The 14,666-nt window shown below is 40.5% G+C and overlaps 1 protein-coding gene across 4 annotated transcripts in view; it reads right to left on the bottom strand.

Annotated features, from left to right (window-relative positions):
* Positions 1-14,666, bottom strand: part of DCUN1D4 (defective in cullin neddylation 1 domain containing 4) — a 76,485-nt gene that overhangs the window by 23,117 nt on the left and 38,702 nt on the right. For all 4 annotated transcript variants that reach the window (XR_004343550.1, XM_032592991.1, XM_030313883.2 and 1 more), the window contains exons 6-7: positions 8,254-8,324; positions 2,427-2,518 (exon numbers count right to left, since the gene is read on the bottom strand). Coding sequence is in view for 3 of the 4 variants with exons in the window: in XM_032592991.1 (XP_032448882.1) it covers positions 2,427-2,518; positions 8,254-8,324 (163 nt within the window). In the remaining variant the exon portion in view is untranslated. The remainder of the gene's footprint in view (positions 1-2,426; positions 2,519-8,253; positions 8,325-14,666) is intronic.

Genomic DNA, 14,666 nt, shown 5'->3' on the forward strand with positions numbered 1-14,666 from the left:
GAGAGGTTAAGGGAGGGGGAGTGGAGGTTCTTAAAACTTGCAATTCGACTATTCTGAACTATAGAGAACCTTAAAGGTTGTTCTGAGTAATGATCTCTTCCTCATTGATGAGGAAACCAGTCTCCAAGTTTCGTATCACACAAGAAGAAAGCAGGCTCCACCCTGCCCTTAGAGTGGACCCAGCTTGTCACCTCATCTTGAACTACAAGGACCAAGTGGCAGTACCCTAGAGGAACCCAACTGCCCCCGTGTGTGTCACACTGAGTGGCAAGCAGGGTTCCCAACAAAGAACCTACGGGGTGGGGTCCCTGCAATTCCCCTCTGCCCTCCCAGGAAACTTACATAGACCTCCCAGGAAACTGCATACTTCCCAGGTGGTGTGGCCCTCAAAACGCAAGGGAAAGGCCTGGCAGTGTGTAACATTCTTTTGTAAAGGCAAATGTAAAAAATAATCTAGAATTACTTAAAAATGGATATTATAGCCTCTTAAGACAAATGAAAATGTGCCCGAAACATACTAATGGTGCCTCCTCTGAAGGCTTGAAATAAAATCTTGATATGGCCATGCATTCATCATTACACAGGCCCCCCTTTACAAAGTGCAGCCATTATGTGCTGTACTCAGAAGGCAGTTAGGAAAGGCAGGGGGGGAAACAGTGAAAGTTAGTAGACTTAAAATTGTTAAGGAGATGTTCCCAACATGACAAACATAATTTTTAAAGAGATTTCAGAGGACTTAACCCTAAAATTCTAGAGCATGATGACAGGAAAGTGTATGGCTTTATCTAAAACTAATTTGCCATCAGACAACAGTTGTTACAGGAAGAATGTGACTTAAGAATCAGAAGTCTTGGGGCACCTGGGTGGTTCAGTCAGTTAAGCATCCAACTCTTGATTTGGCTCAGGTCATGATCTCCGGTTACGATCAAACCCCACGTCGGGCTCTGTGCTGAGTGTGGAGCCTGCCTGGGATTCTCTCTCTCCCTCTCTACTACTCCCCTGCTTGCTTGTGCTCTCTCTCAAAATAAACATTAAAAAAAAAAAAAAAAAAAAAAGATCAGAAGTCTTGGGTTTTCTTCCCATTTCTGCCACTTACTTTAACACATCATGTATCCCATGTGTCCCTTCTAAGCCTCAGTTTCCTCATTTGTAAAATGTGCAGGATAAAGCCTGATTTGTCTTCCTCACAAGGAAGGCAGCCGTGAGGCTCCAATGGAAAAGCAGCAAAATGACTTAAGAACTACTAAAGCATGGTGCAAATAAAGCATTGTTATCAATAACAAATGGATAACAATTTTGGCAAATTCCAAAATTATTTGAATAAAACCATAAAACCATTTCCACTCCAATTTCAATCCAGTAAATGTCAAAGTCTATTATTCCTAGTAAAAGTAAAAAAAAAAAAAAAAAAAAAAAAAAAGAGTCATTCCGTAGATCAAAGTTACTATGTTAATAATCTGCTCTTCATCTTCAGGTACCACTGAAATATTTACTTATCCTCAATTGTATCCTTCAATTCAGAATGCAGAGTAACAACTGTTTACTTGAATGAAACTTTGTGTACACACACACACACACACACACACACACACACACACACAATGAACACATAAAACCACTGTTTTTTTTCTCATTCTGGGTAACACAAATAGACTCTTTATTATTATTTTTTAACCACTGGAGTAATGAAGTTCCAATTTTGCCCAAAGGTAAAATCAGAATATATAAAATACATATTTTCATTTATAAGTTAAACTTCAGTCAACTTTTTCTCCCTAACTGTAAACCAGATGCTGATAGGCCTTTGCTTTTTAAGCTCTGAGCCTGTGCTAATATGACAGTCACTAGACACACATGGCCATCAAGCACTTGAAATGCAGTTAATGCAAACTGAGAGGGATCATAGATGTAAAATATGTACCAGATTTTGAAGACTTAATATGAAAAAAAGAATGTACAACAGCTCATAAATTTTGAAAATATTGATTATATGTCTGAATAATAAATAATATTTTGGATATCTGGAGTTGAATAAAATATATTAAAATTAATTTTACTTGTTTCTTTTAACTTTTTTTTTAATGGGACTGCTAGAAAATTTAAAATTACATATGTGGCTCACATCTGTGAGAAGAGGAGAGGCTGGTCTATTTTCTATTGGGCAGCTCTGCTCTAGAAGAATACTAAAGTAAACAATACACATTATATAAAAATTATAATTGCAAAACTTCATGCATACTGTCTTCTCTTCATCATGAAAATGGGATTTGGCCTTTACACCTATAGCCACAGGTGAAGTTTGCCAGATCACCCGGCTTTCCTGCAGTCACCCAACCCAGGCTCCTGACCCACCAGGGAGGAGGCAGCCAGCTGGGAAGTGCAAGGACGCCACCCCGCCTCCCAACCAGGGCAGCCGCGGGACTTACTGTAGAGAAGTCATTCCTTTTAACCATTCCTGCAGAGTAAAATAACCCATGTTTTGTGCATCCAATTTCCAAGCTAGGACAAGCATAACTACCTGTATAAAAACAAACAAAAAAACAGACCAATCAAATCAGAACGACAGATCTCAGCAATTAATCATATTAACAACTCTCCAAATGCTTCTGTTCGCCGCAGTTTAGTCACTGAAATATCAACAGGGTAACTTCAAAAATGAGTTCTAGGCTGGGAAACATCCAAAAGTTTGGTAATTCATCTGCTGACAAGGGCTTGGGGAGACATGAACTCTTATGATGCAGAATGGTGGAAATGTAAAGCCATTAACCTCTCCACAGGGCAATTCTGCAATATTTATCAAAATTAAAACCAGTGTTTGACTCAGCAATTCCACTTAAGGAAAGTTATATTATAACTTATACCTGTGCACGAACACAAAGATGTATATTCAACAATATTTTCTGCAGAATTATTTATAGCAGCAAAAGAATGAGAACAACCAAACATTAATCAGGGACTAAGTATATACTTCCTTGCTGAATACTTTCTATACAAAGGAATACTATGCTGCCATTAAGACAAATGAAGTAGAGTTATCAGTACAAATAGGGAACAATCTCCAAGATTTAGTGAAAAGAGCAAGCTGTAGATCAGAGGGCTAAAAAATAAAAAGGTAAGTGGTGAGTCATACACAATAATGCAGCTGTACCACAAATACATTAGTGTTTGTGAGTTGAACTATACACACTGAAGAAAATTATTGTGAAGTGGCCCCACATCCCACTTAAATAGCGCTGTGCCTGGAATGAGCACAGGATGAGTGACAGGGCCCAATCACTTCTCAGCGGGGTGCCACTCTTGCTTTTAGTGAATCTTCTGAAACTCTGCAGGCATCAGGAACTGTAACAACTCTAGTTTATGGCACTACTTGTCACTTAGCTGCTTTAGAGAAAAGATGACACAGAGATACTGCCAGTGAGTTTAATAAACACCTGAAGGAGTAAAGACAAAATTACATTTCAAAAGCGCATCTAGCTTCCAACTATCCAGGGCTCTGCAGAGGGAAAGAGCTGAGGCCATCCATCCAAGAAGAGGGTAAAGAAGAGGGACAGGGATTTCCGAGGACCATCCTGCCACTCTGTGGGACTGCGTACCTCAGGACGTTGTCCACACCTAACGGACATCCAAGTCCTGACCTGGGGATCACATATTCACTGCTAAATGGCTACATCTCCATTTGTTGTAACAAAACAAACAAACAAAAAATCAATGGCAAGAAAATAGATCTGTGAAAATTGGCCAGGGACTAGCATGTTCCACATTTGGCAGCTAATTTGATTTCTTTACACAGGACCTGAAGGCTTCATTTCGACGGCTGGAAGAACCAACCCAACCATTAATCTATCACCCACGTGCCCCACTGGGTCAGATGGCGATGGTGGTAAAAGGAATCGGGATGATGTAACATGAAAAAAGTAAGGCAAGCAGTCAATTAGAAATCACTCCAGATGATTTAATTGGCCTCTGAAAGCCACTACACAAATTAAGTACTGCAGAACAATGCTATTTAGGAGGTTCAGAAAGTCGGTCCTTGCGTTTGCCAGCAAGCTAGCTTGTGGACTAAAAATGTCCAGCTTTGTCTAATTTATAACTGCAAGATTAATGAAAAGCTTTCTCTTGATGCTGACTCTATGGTTTTCCACGTTAGAAGTGATTAGCAGTGAGAACCCACTGAATCTCTAAGCCCTTTCATCAAATCTCAATTAAATCAGTACATATCAATTTTTAAAGTCACTAGGTTTTTTAGATTAAACAATCTAGATTACTAGGTAGATTACTAGCACTGATTAGTAAACCAATGTTTCTACATATGCACACCATCACAAAACAGCATTGCTTAATAGGTTAAAAAATTTTTTTTAATTTTTTTTTTAATGTTTATTTATTTTTGAGACAGAGAGAGAGACAGAGCATGAACAGGTGAGGGACAGAGAGAGAGGGAGACAAGACACAGAATCTGAAGCACACTCCAGGCTCTGAGCTGTCGGCATGGAACCCAACACGGGGCTCAAACCCACAAACCACGAGATCATGACCTGAGCCGAAGCTGTAAGCTCAACTGACTGAGCCACCCAGGCGCCCCTACGTTAAAAATTTTTTAACTTAAGAGACCCAAACTTCCCCAAAAGAGCACACATGTTCTTCCAAATATTTACACATCAGTGGATTTCCCCTCATCCCTCAGCTTTTCTTGGAATTCTGACTCCCACATAACAATTTACCCTAGGTGAAATAACCCCCATTTTCAGTTTTTAAAAAAACTATTTTGAGAGATAGAGAGAGAGAGAGAGCACGTGTGCACATGGAAGGGACAGAGAAGAGAGACAGAATCCCAAGCGGCCTCTGAATGGTCAGCACTGAGCCGGATGTGGAGCATGACCTGAGCCAAAATCAAGAGTCATATGCTCAACGCCTGAGCCACCCAGGAGCCCCTAACCCACATTCTAGAACTCAAACTTCCTATGTTCTCAAACAATATATATACTAAATGCTCAATAAGAAAGATTTAAAGTTCCACATAAACACTTGTTAAATTAAAAAAAAAAAAATGGTCAGGGCACAGAAACACACACAAGTATGCATGAAATGTGGCTAAAAAGTCAAAGTAGATATTCACGATGAGTATTTCTTTACACAAAATGGACTTTTCTTATGGTAGCTAATAAGGAAGCTAATTAGGCAAACAAAAGGTTTTGCTGTGGCCGTAGTAAATGACAGTAGATTTGAATTTTACAAACCTGCTTAAATTTCCTAGGCTATAAATATCAGGCAAGGTGAAGGTTTTAAGTAAAGTATTTGAAAGTGCTAACTCAACAATGAGGACAAGGCTTTAAAAACAATTTTACTTCTTATTTTTCAAATGTTAACATTTCTGAAATTGGGATGCATTCCAAATGGATGCATATCAGAGTTTATTTAGCAACACTTTTTCTTTCTTAGTGATGATATACAACTTCTATTAATGGCAGCTTAGAACTGAAGTACAGTAATAAATACTTTAGAATAATCTTCTGAATTCATTTTCCTAGTCTTCAATGTGATTCAACATGTTAAGTCTAGTTCTATTCCTAAGAGGAGACTAAGGGACACCATTGCCCCCCAAAAGGATAATAACAGCAGCTCTCTGTTACGGAGTACTGCTATTTGAAGAACTGTGCCTTTCTTCAGTTAGAATCAACACCAGCCCTCCCTCCCACCTGACAGGCCTCCGGGCCTCTGAGAATAAATGTTCACACAGTGCCTCTCACACCTGCAGCCTGACCCTGGCCTCCCAATCTCCTCCCTTTCCGGCCCTGTTGCCCACCTCTGATCATATGCTGATGACAGTCCCCTCAAAGGCAGAACCTTTGAGTCTGGGGCACCTTGGTAGCTCAGTTGGTCGAGCATCCAATTTTGGCTCAGGTCATGATCTTGTGGTTCGTGAGTTCGAGTCCCACATCAGGCTTGCTGCTGTCAGCCTGTCAGCGCAAAGTTTGTTTCGGATCCCATCCCCATCCTGTGTCCCTCCCCAGCTTGCGCTCTCCCAAAACTAAATAAAAATTTGAGAGAGAGAGGGAGAGAACCTTTGGGTCTGTTCTCAGGTCCAACTCACTCTTGCCCCTCTTATTATTCAGTCCAGAAAACACTCTGCCAACGTTGGCCCAGCTGTCATCAGGAAACTTCTTTCATAAGCCAGTGTTTTGTTTTTTTTTTAATCTTTTTAAAAAAATGTTTGTTTATTTTTGAGAGAGACAGAGACAGAGAGACAGAGACAGAGACAGAGAGACAGAGCACGAGCAGGGGAGGAGCAGAGAGAGAGGGAGACACAGAATCTGAAGCAGGCTACAGGCTCTGAGCTCTCAGCACAGAACCTGCCAAGGGGCTCAAACCCACAAACCACGAGATCATGACCTGAGCCAAAGTCGGACGTCCAACCAACTGAGCCACCAAGTGCTCCTGAAGTGTTCTTTTCTATGCTTATGACTAGTCTATGGGCAAGATCAGACAAAATACTACTGGCAGTTCTCCCCAAACCTTTATACCAAAATGAATAGTTCATTAAGATACTGAACTAGATCACATTAAAATAAAAAACTACAAGACAAAAATCCACGTAATGAGCAAAAGGCTCTTTAGAAAATGTAAGGTGTTGGAGGGAGTTGGGAGAGGACAGAGGCATACAAATGTCAAGGGTAAGAAAAGTTTTAAGAATGAAGTGTGAAGTCTTTAGAGTTGTTTTTTTTTTTAATTTTTTAAAGTTTATTTATTTTTGAGAGAGAGACAGAGAGAGCAACTGGGGGAGGGGCAGAGAGAGGGGGAGAGAGAGAATCCCAAGCAAGTTCCTCTCTGCCAGCACGGAGCCCGATGCGGGGCTCAAGCTCACAAACCGTGAGATCATGACCTGAGCTGAAACCAAGAGTCGGACGCTCAACCGACTGAGCCACCCAGGCGCCCCAAAAGTGTGAAGTCTTAATTTCCAGTTTTAAGAGCATGACATACGTGCATGGGCAGCAATCTTCCAAGAAGAGTCTATACAAGGAGGATGATCTCTTGTGATCTCTTCCCCATCATAAACTCATTTAGGACCTTAGACATATTTGTTAAATTGGAGGCTAATGCAATATTAAACTGCATAGTTAATGAACCAGGGCACCTGTATGAGCATAACTTTTCATTTTAGTGTAAGAGAGATGATGTAGGAACAGGAAAAAAATATTCAACAATAACATGACGATAAGAGTTGGGAAAGGGGCGCCTGGGTGGCGCAGTCGGTTAAGCGTCCGACTTCAGCCAGGTCACGATCTCGCGGTCCGTGAGTTCGAGCCCCGCGTCAGGCTCTGGGCTGATGGCTCGGAGCCTGGAGCCTGTTTCTGATTCTGTGTCTCCCTCTCTCTCTGCCCCTCCCCCATTCATGCTCTGTCTCTCTCTGTCCCAAAAATAAATAAACGTTGAAAAAAAAAAAAATTTTAAAAAAAGAGTTGGGAAAAATAATTAAGCATATAAAATAACTTCTCAAAAAAAATTTTTAAAGGAAATACTTAAGGCCTTTATACTAAAAAGCAATCCCGTGGGGCGCCTGGGTGGCGCAGTCGGTTAAGCGTCCGACTTCAGCCAGGTCACGATCTCGCGGTCCGTGAGTTCGAGCCCCACGTCGGGCTCTGGGCTGATGGCTCAGAGCCTGGAGCCTGTTTCCGATTCTGTGTCTCCCTCTCTCTCTGCCCCTCCCCCGTTCATGCTCTGTCTCTCTCTGTCCCAAAAATAAATAAACGTTGAAAAAAAAAAAAAATTTTAAAAAGCAATCCCTGAGTTAAATTTAATCGGAAGTGAAAGAGCTATGAAAGATTCTTGATAATTACAACTTATTCCAAACCCCTATGAATAATTACTCAAAAATCTGGACAAACTCTACATTATGCTGAACAACTAGGGAGGGGGACAAAGGTACAGAATAGACTATGACTCAGCCCCCCAGCTCATCTCTCACGGGAGGTACACATGCCCAAAACACTTTCTAAACATCTAGTTTAATTACTTTACTATCGTACCTTTTAGATACAAGAAACAAACAAGAGGAAAACATGACTGACTAGTTACACCATGCCAATTAAAACAAAAAAATTTTGCTTAGAAATCCAATTAGAATTGAAACTTGTTTCTTAGATTGCCTCACAAAACTAACACACCATTCCTTCTTTACTGTTGCTTTATTTGTCAAGGGACAAAAGACAAGAAAAATAATCAACCGATTTGCCCAACTTAATAGGCTAGACTTACATTTTCTGGTTCAACACCAATGTCTTCGCAAAATTTCTCCATGCCTTCAGGACCTACAATATCATCAGTACCTGCGATGAAATGCAATCTTACATAAATTAAATCTGACCACGTACATGATTATTACTACAGTGATATTACACTGCTGAAATATTTATTATTAAAATAAACGAAAATCAAATAATACCTACAGGCCAGAACTCCTTTCTGAAAAAAAGAAATCACCAAGTGTAAAGTGAACAATATTCGGGAATTTCAGTTACTTCTTTAAAGGATTCGGCTCTGCACAATCATCTGTCAATGTATTGCCATGCCTTTCGACCTACGGACAGAGGCCACACATAATTTTTGTCTGAAGATAAGGCCACTTTGCTTCTTTAAAGTAGCGTACAGCTCTGCCTGATTTGGGTAGTAATTTTTGGAAACATAGCAGAGAACCACACAATGTTCTTTATAAAATTAACTGGGAAATAACATAATCGTTTCTTTTACATAGAAGAAAAGCCAGGAGTCTTTTTGTTCCTGGTAAGGCCATAAAGCCTCTTCCTCCTCGGGCCTCAGCTCTGCTTCTTCCCAAAAGAACCGCCTGCATGGTCCATCTCCACTTGACCTGCTGCTCCTTCTTCAACCACTGCAATTTGGTTTCTGTTCCTCTCTCTCTCCTGAAACTTCTTGCCAAGGTCACCAATAACACCTTACCTGCCAAATCTAATCGACAGTCGGATCTTTATTTTATCTGACCTTTCTGTGGTATCTGAAACTTTGAAGCAATTCTTTGCAAAATCTGCCTCCTCCCACGGCTCGCAGAAGTACCCTCCCTCCGGTTTCCCTCCTACTTCTCTCCTCCTCTGGCTTCTTAATGTGTTCCTTCGCTTCTCCCAGCTTGTTAGATTTCATGTGCAGGGTTCCATCTTTAACCCTCGTCTGGTCCATTCTACACCTTCGCCCAAGCTTCAACCATGCTCGAGTTTCCAGGCCCACACTTTCCCCCCGTAGTTTTGGACTGTCTACCACATTACTGCCCGGCTACCCCACCTGCTGTTTCACTGCCACAGCTAAACTCAGCTTCTGTCCCAAGCCTCTTCCTGCATTTCACATTTTCAGCCATCACCTCGCGGAGAAGGACCATCTGTCCATGCCAAGCCTGCTTATCCTCCTGTACTCTGTCCCACTGGTGGCACCAGCAGAAACAGAAACCTGGGAGTCACTCTGAACTCTTCCCTTCTCTTACACTCTCCACATCCAGTCAATTACCGAGTGTACTGCCCGTTTTTCCTGCCAAACACTTAACTGTACCTATCCCGTGCTGACCTGCTCAGGCTTTATTCTCTCACTCAGATGACCACAGCGGTCTCCCCAGGATCTCCCTAACTCCATAGCCCTGTACCCTCCAGCCCCTCCTCCACACAGCTGCCTAAAGGAGCCATCCCAAACACAAATCCCACGCTGGCTTAAAATCCTTCAATGGCTCCCACCACCTGAAGATAAAGTCCAAAGTCTCAACCGTACCAAATAAGGTTCTCAATGATCTAGTGCCTCCTTTCCTCTTCAGCCTCCTATCTTTCCACCTTTAAATCAAGTTTCTTGAAAATAAATGAATCAATAAATATTATTAAATGAATAAAAACTGAGACCCAGAAATACTTACCTATGGTTTGCTCTGCACACAGGTCCTGCCACACACCCAATACCAGACTGTTCTTTCTGGCCTCGGCCCATCTTCCTCTCCCTTCCCCATGTTATCTGGCCAACTCATTCAGTCTTTAAGGGGAAAGCAGACGGGAGCCCTCCCGCTCTTCCTGACTCCCACCTGCAGAGGCTGGGAGGGGTGGTCCTCTGTGACCCCAGCAATGCTAGGAGTGGTTCTCTCACACTTAGCACATCTGTGTTAAGTCCCAGCTCATCTGCCTTTCCCTCTAAGTTCCTCAAAAGTAAGAGCTATTGTAGTTCTGGTGTAACCTCAGCATACCACCTGGCAAGGAGCAGCTGCTTTTATAAAATTTATTGAATAAATAAATGAATGAATACCTGAATACAGGAACCACTCTACAACCTTTCCACAGCCTCTAGATCCAGTGGTCCTGCAGCGTCCACTCCTCAATAGATCTCGGTTTCACTCAGGTAACATTTACTGAAGCTATAGACTGTCGTAACTGCTAAAGATTAAGAAAACATGGTCCCTGCCCTCCAGGAAGACCGAGTATAGAGTAATTTCTTTTTTTATTTTTTAAAGATTTTTTTTTTTTTTAAATTCAAGTTCGTTAACAGTCAGTGCAGTCTTGGCTTCAGGAGCAGAACCCATTGATTCACTTCTTACATGTGACACCCAGTGCTCATCCTGAACAGTCCCCTCCTTAATGCCCATCACCCATTTCACATATCCCCTACCACCTCCTTGCCAGCAACCCTCAGTTTGTTCTCTGTATTTAAGAGTCTCTTACGGTTTGCCTCCGTCTCTGTTTTTATCTTATTTTTCCTTCCCTTCCTGCATATTAATCTGTTGAGTTTTGTATGCAGAGAAAGGGAAACCCTTTAGCACTGCTGGTGGGAATGCAAACTGCGGTAGCCACTTTGGAAAACGGCATGGAGGTTCCTCAAAGTTCCTCAAAAACTTAGAAAGAGAACTACCCTATGACCTAGCAATTGCACTACTAGGAATTTACCCAAAGGATACAAAAATGCTGATTCAAAGGGGCACATGCACCTCAATGTTTACAGCAGCACTATCAACAAGAGCCAAATTATGGAAAGAGCCCAAGTGTCCATTGACTGATAAATGGATAAAGATGTAGTATGTATATGTCCATATATGTATATATGCGTATATACACGTGTATATATACGTACACACACACACACACACACACACACACAATGGGATACTACTCAGTGACGAAAAAGAATGAAATCTTGCCATTTGCAACAACGTGGATGGAACTAGAGTGTATTATGCTAAGCGAAATAAGTTAGAGAAAGACAGATATCATATGGTTTCATTCATATGTCGAATTTGAGAAAGATTTTATTATTTTTTTAAAGTAATCTCTACATCCAACATGGGGCCTGGACTCACAACCCCAAGATCAAGAGTCACGTGCCCCACCACCAAGCAAGCCAGGTGCCCCAGGAGTAATTTCAATACAAAATAATAAACAGGAGGGCCTGGCTGGCTCTGTCAGTGGAGCGGGCGACTCTTGATCTCTGGGTTGCAAATTCCAGCCCCACGTTGGGTGTACAGATTACTTAAAAATATAATCTTAAAATAGTAATAATAAACCACAATAAATGTATAAAGTGGTTGTCCTCAACAAAGGATAAATATTAAAATCACCTAGAGGGCTTGTTGGAAAGTCTTATGTCATTTCTCTGCTTCAAATCCTTGGCTCCCCTAAAGTCACACTCAGGCCCTTTCCTTGTAATATGGCCACAGCAAATACTTTTTTTGCATGCTTTATTTCCCTTGTAATCACAAATGTGCTGTTTTGTTACAAAATGTTTTGTTTCATATTTTCCAATCTGTTACCTTTTTCTGGGGTTTTCTATTTTCTCCTTTTATTTTACATGTTTGTCCAAGTATTCCTAATTGTCTTATTTTGATTATTAGGGGAATAGCTATTATTCAAATAAAAGTTTAAATACTGAAATATTTAAATAATATTTAAATATTAAATATTAAGATAATAAAAGTTATTCAAAGATTACTTCATTTTTAAGCTAGTTATTTTTTGCTACATTAACACATAAACATGATACAAAATTTCATTTAAAAGTGAAACTGAAAAAATTTACAAAGCAAGTTTCCCCTCCAACCCCTCCTTACTCCTCAGAGACAACCATTTATTAAAAATTCCTGTAAGCAGCTTTCCCAAAATAACTCGTTTATAGAATTCTACATGCATATAATGTATACATATTTGCTATTTCTAAGTGTGAATGAAATTTCTCTGTGGCTTTCCAGGTAGAATTTAATCATTTCATCTCCAACAAACGATCATTTTTGCCTACTCCTTCCCAATTATTTATTTATTTTTAGCTATTTATTTTTATTATTTTTTATCTTTGAGAGAGAGAGTGCACGCACTCGACAGCGGGGCTTGATCCCCTGACCCTGGGATCATGACCTAAGCTAAAATCAAGAGTCGGATGCTCAACTGACTGAGCCACTCAGGTGCCCCATCCTGCTTTCCAATTATTTATGCCCCTTCTTTCTTCCTTTTGTCTAATCACACTGGCTAATAATTTCCAAAACAATGGCAAATAAGCATTCCAAGAGTGAGCATGCTTTTCTCATTTTCCACTCAAAAATGGAAATACATTTTGCATGTTATCATTTGATAGGCTGCTAGCTTTGGCTTTGAGAGTGCATATACCCATGTGTGCCCACATGCACATATTATACGAATGACACAGTAATGCGTCCACATAGAAAAATACCCATATAGGCAAAGTCAGAGCAAAATAGACTAAAAAGAGAAAACCGTTTTCTCCCTTTCCTTACCAGTCAGACACGTGTCCTGAGACCTTTGTGCTTATATTTATGTATGTGCAAATATACAATGAAATCAGTTTTAAATTTATCTACACGCAGGGGTTCACGCTATGCCTATGAATCCTATACCTGGCTTTTGTCACTGAGTACGCCTGTAACCTTCCCGTGGGAATGTCTACACATCTACTTTGTTAGCGGGCTCTTCTTACCTTACTCCACTGCATGTATGTGTGTATGTCTCATTGTTTTTTTATTATTCTCCTACTAAGAAAGAATTTTGGCTAGGAGATCAAAGAATAATTATTCTCATAAGGAAATATTCACCTATTCCTATTGTGCTAAGAGGTTTTATTTTTAGGAACAGATGCCTTTTTTTGGTAGCTACTGAGAGGACTCCCTGGGAGGTAGTTGCAGATTTGAAAGAAAAAGTTACTTTACAATTCTTTTAAAATTCCTGTCTTTGGTTTCCATTCCTCCTGATTTAAAAAAGCTCTTTCCCCATAACCAATTCTTTTTTTTTTTTTCTTTTGAGAGTGAGTGCTAGTGTGCGCATGCGAGCAGGGAAGGGGCTGAGAGGGAGAGAGAATCTCAAGCAGGTCCCATATCCAGTACAAAGCCCAATACGGGGTTGAATCTCATGACCCTGGGATCTTGACCTGAGCCCAATTCATGACCCGGATTTTTAACCAACTGAGACACTCAGGCGCCCCCACTGTAACCTATTCTAGAATCTCAAGAGCCACCTGCCTTCTCCCTGTCTGTGCACAAGACCTGGGTGGGTCCCGGCTTACTCCCCTCATCCGCCCTCCAAACCTGGCCACTGATGCCTCTCTCTGCCAGCGTTCATCCTAAAGACGATGCTTCTCAGTTTGTCTGTTTGCTGCACAAGAAAATGGGTGGAGTGCGTCACCCCAGCAAGCCCTCAAAGGACGTTTGCTGAGGTATACTGTGCAGGAGTAATGTTAAGTTCTCCATGCTTTTCTCTTTTCTTCCAGATTCTGTGCAATGCCATTGTCATATTACTTGTATGCACCTGCGTCTATGTTTTTATTTTCCATTGTAATTTTTTACCTATTACATTGACTGTATATCATTCAGGCTTTCTATCTCAATGCTATTCAACAGAAATAATACTGTAGACAACATATGTGATTTAAAGCTTTCTAGTAGCCATGTTCAAAAGTAAAAAGAAATAGGTGAAATTAATTTTATTTTTTTGTTTTTTTAAATATAACATCGTCAAGTTAGCTAATATACAGCATATACAGTGTATAGAGTGTGCATCTGTGTTTTTAAAGAGCAAGTTTTTAACCATATGATTTGCAAAGGCATGACTCTGCCAAAAGTAGTATTTTATCCTAAAAACAGTAAAATATAGCTTGTTAATCAACAAGCTTTTCCATATCTTTTAAATACCCACAATTCTGCTTCTTAAAACAACGTTTCTTTTTTTGCCATTATCTTTCCCACGCACACAGTTAGATTTAGCTGTAATCACACTGTTATTTGGGATTTTGACTGTATTTATACTAAACTTATAATCCACCTGTAAAATTGACCAATCTTAATTCTAAAATTAAGAATTGAGAATTCTGAATATGTAACTGGCTAACACAAGGCGGGTTAGAAGTGAAGAAGGAGAGGATTTTAAGAAGTTATATCTAAAATCCTAAGCTGTGGAATGTCCTGGTAACGAGACACTGAAGATACGTTCAGAAGACAGATATACTGACAACACTCTAGGAAAAAGTGGTCCTCCCACTTTCCCTGCCATTTTAAGCAGGGGCCCATAAAAAATATATGTGACCTTTTTAACGATGGCCCAAGACCCTCACGATAAGGTTTCCATAATGACACCACACTGCATCCCTGAGGCGAACAAGGCCACACTGTCCCTTTTTAACATCTCTTCCTTTGCTGACAG

This window comes from Lynx canadensis, chromosome B1 (assembly GCF_007474595.2).
Source record: "Lynx canadensis isolate LIC74 chromosome B1, mLynCan4.pri.v2, whole genome shotgun sequence".
NCBI classification, from domain to species: Eukaryota; Metazoa; Chordata; class Mammalia; order Carnivora; family Felidae; genus Lynx; species Lynx canadensis.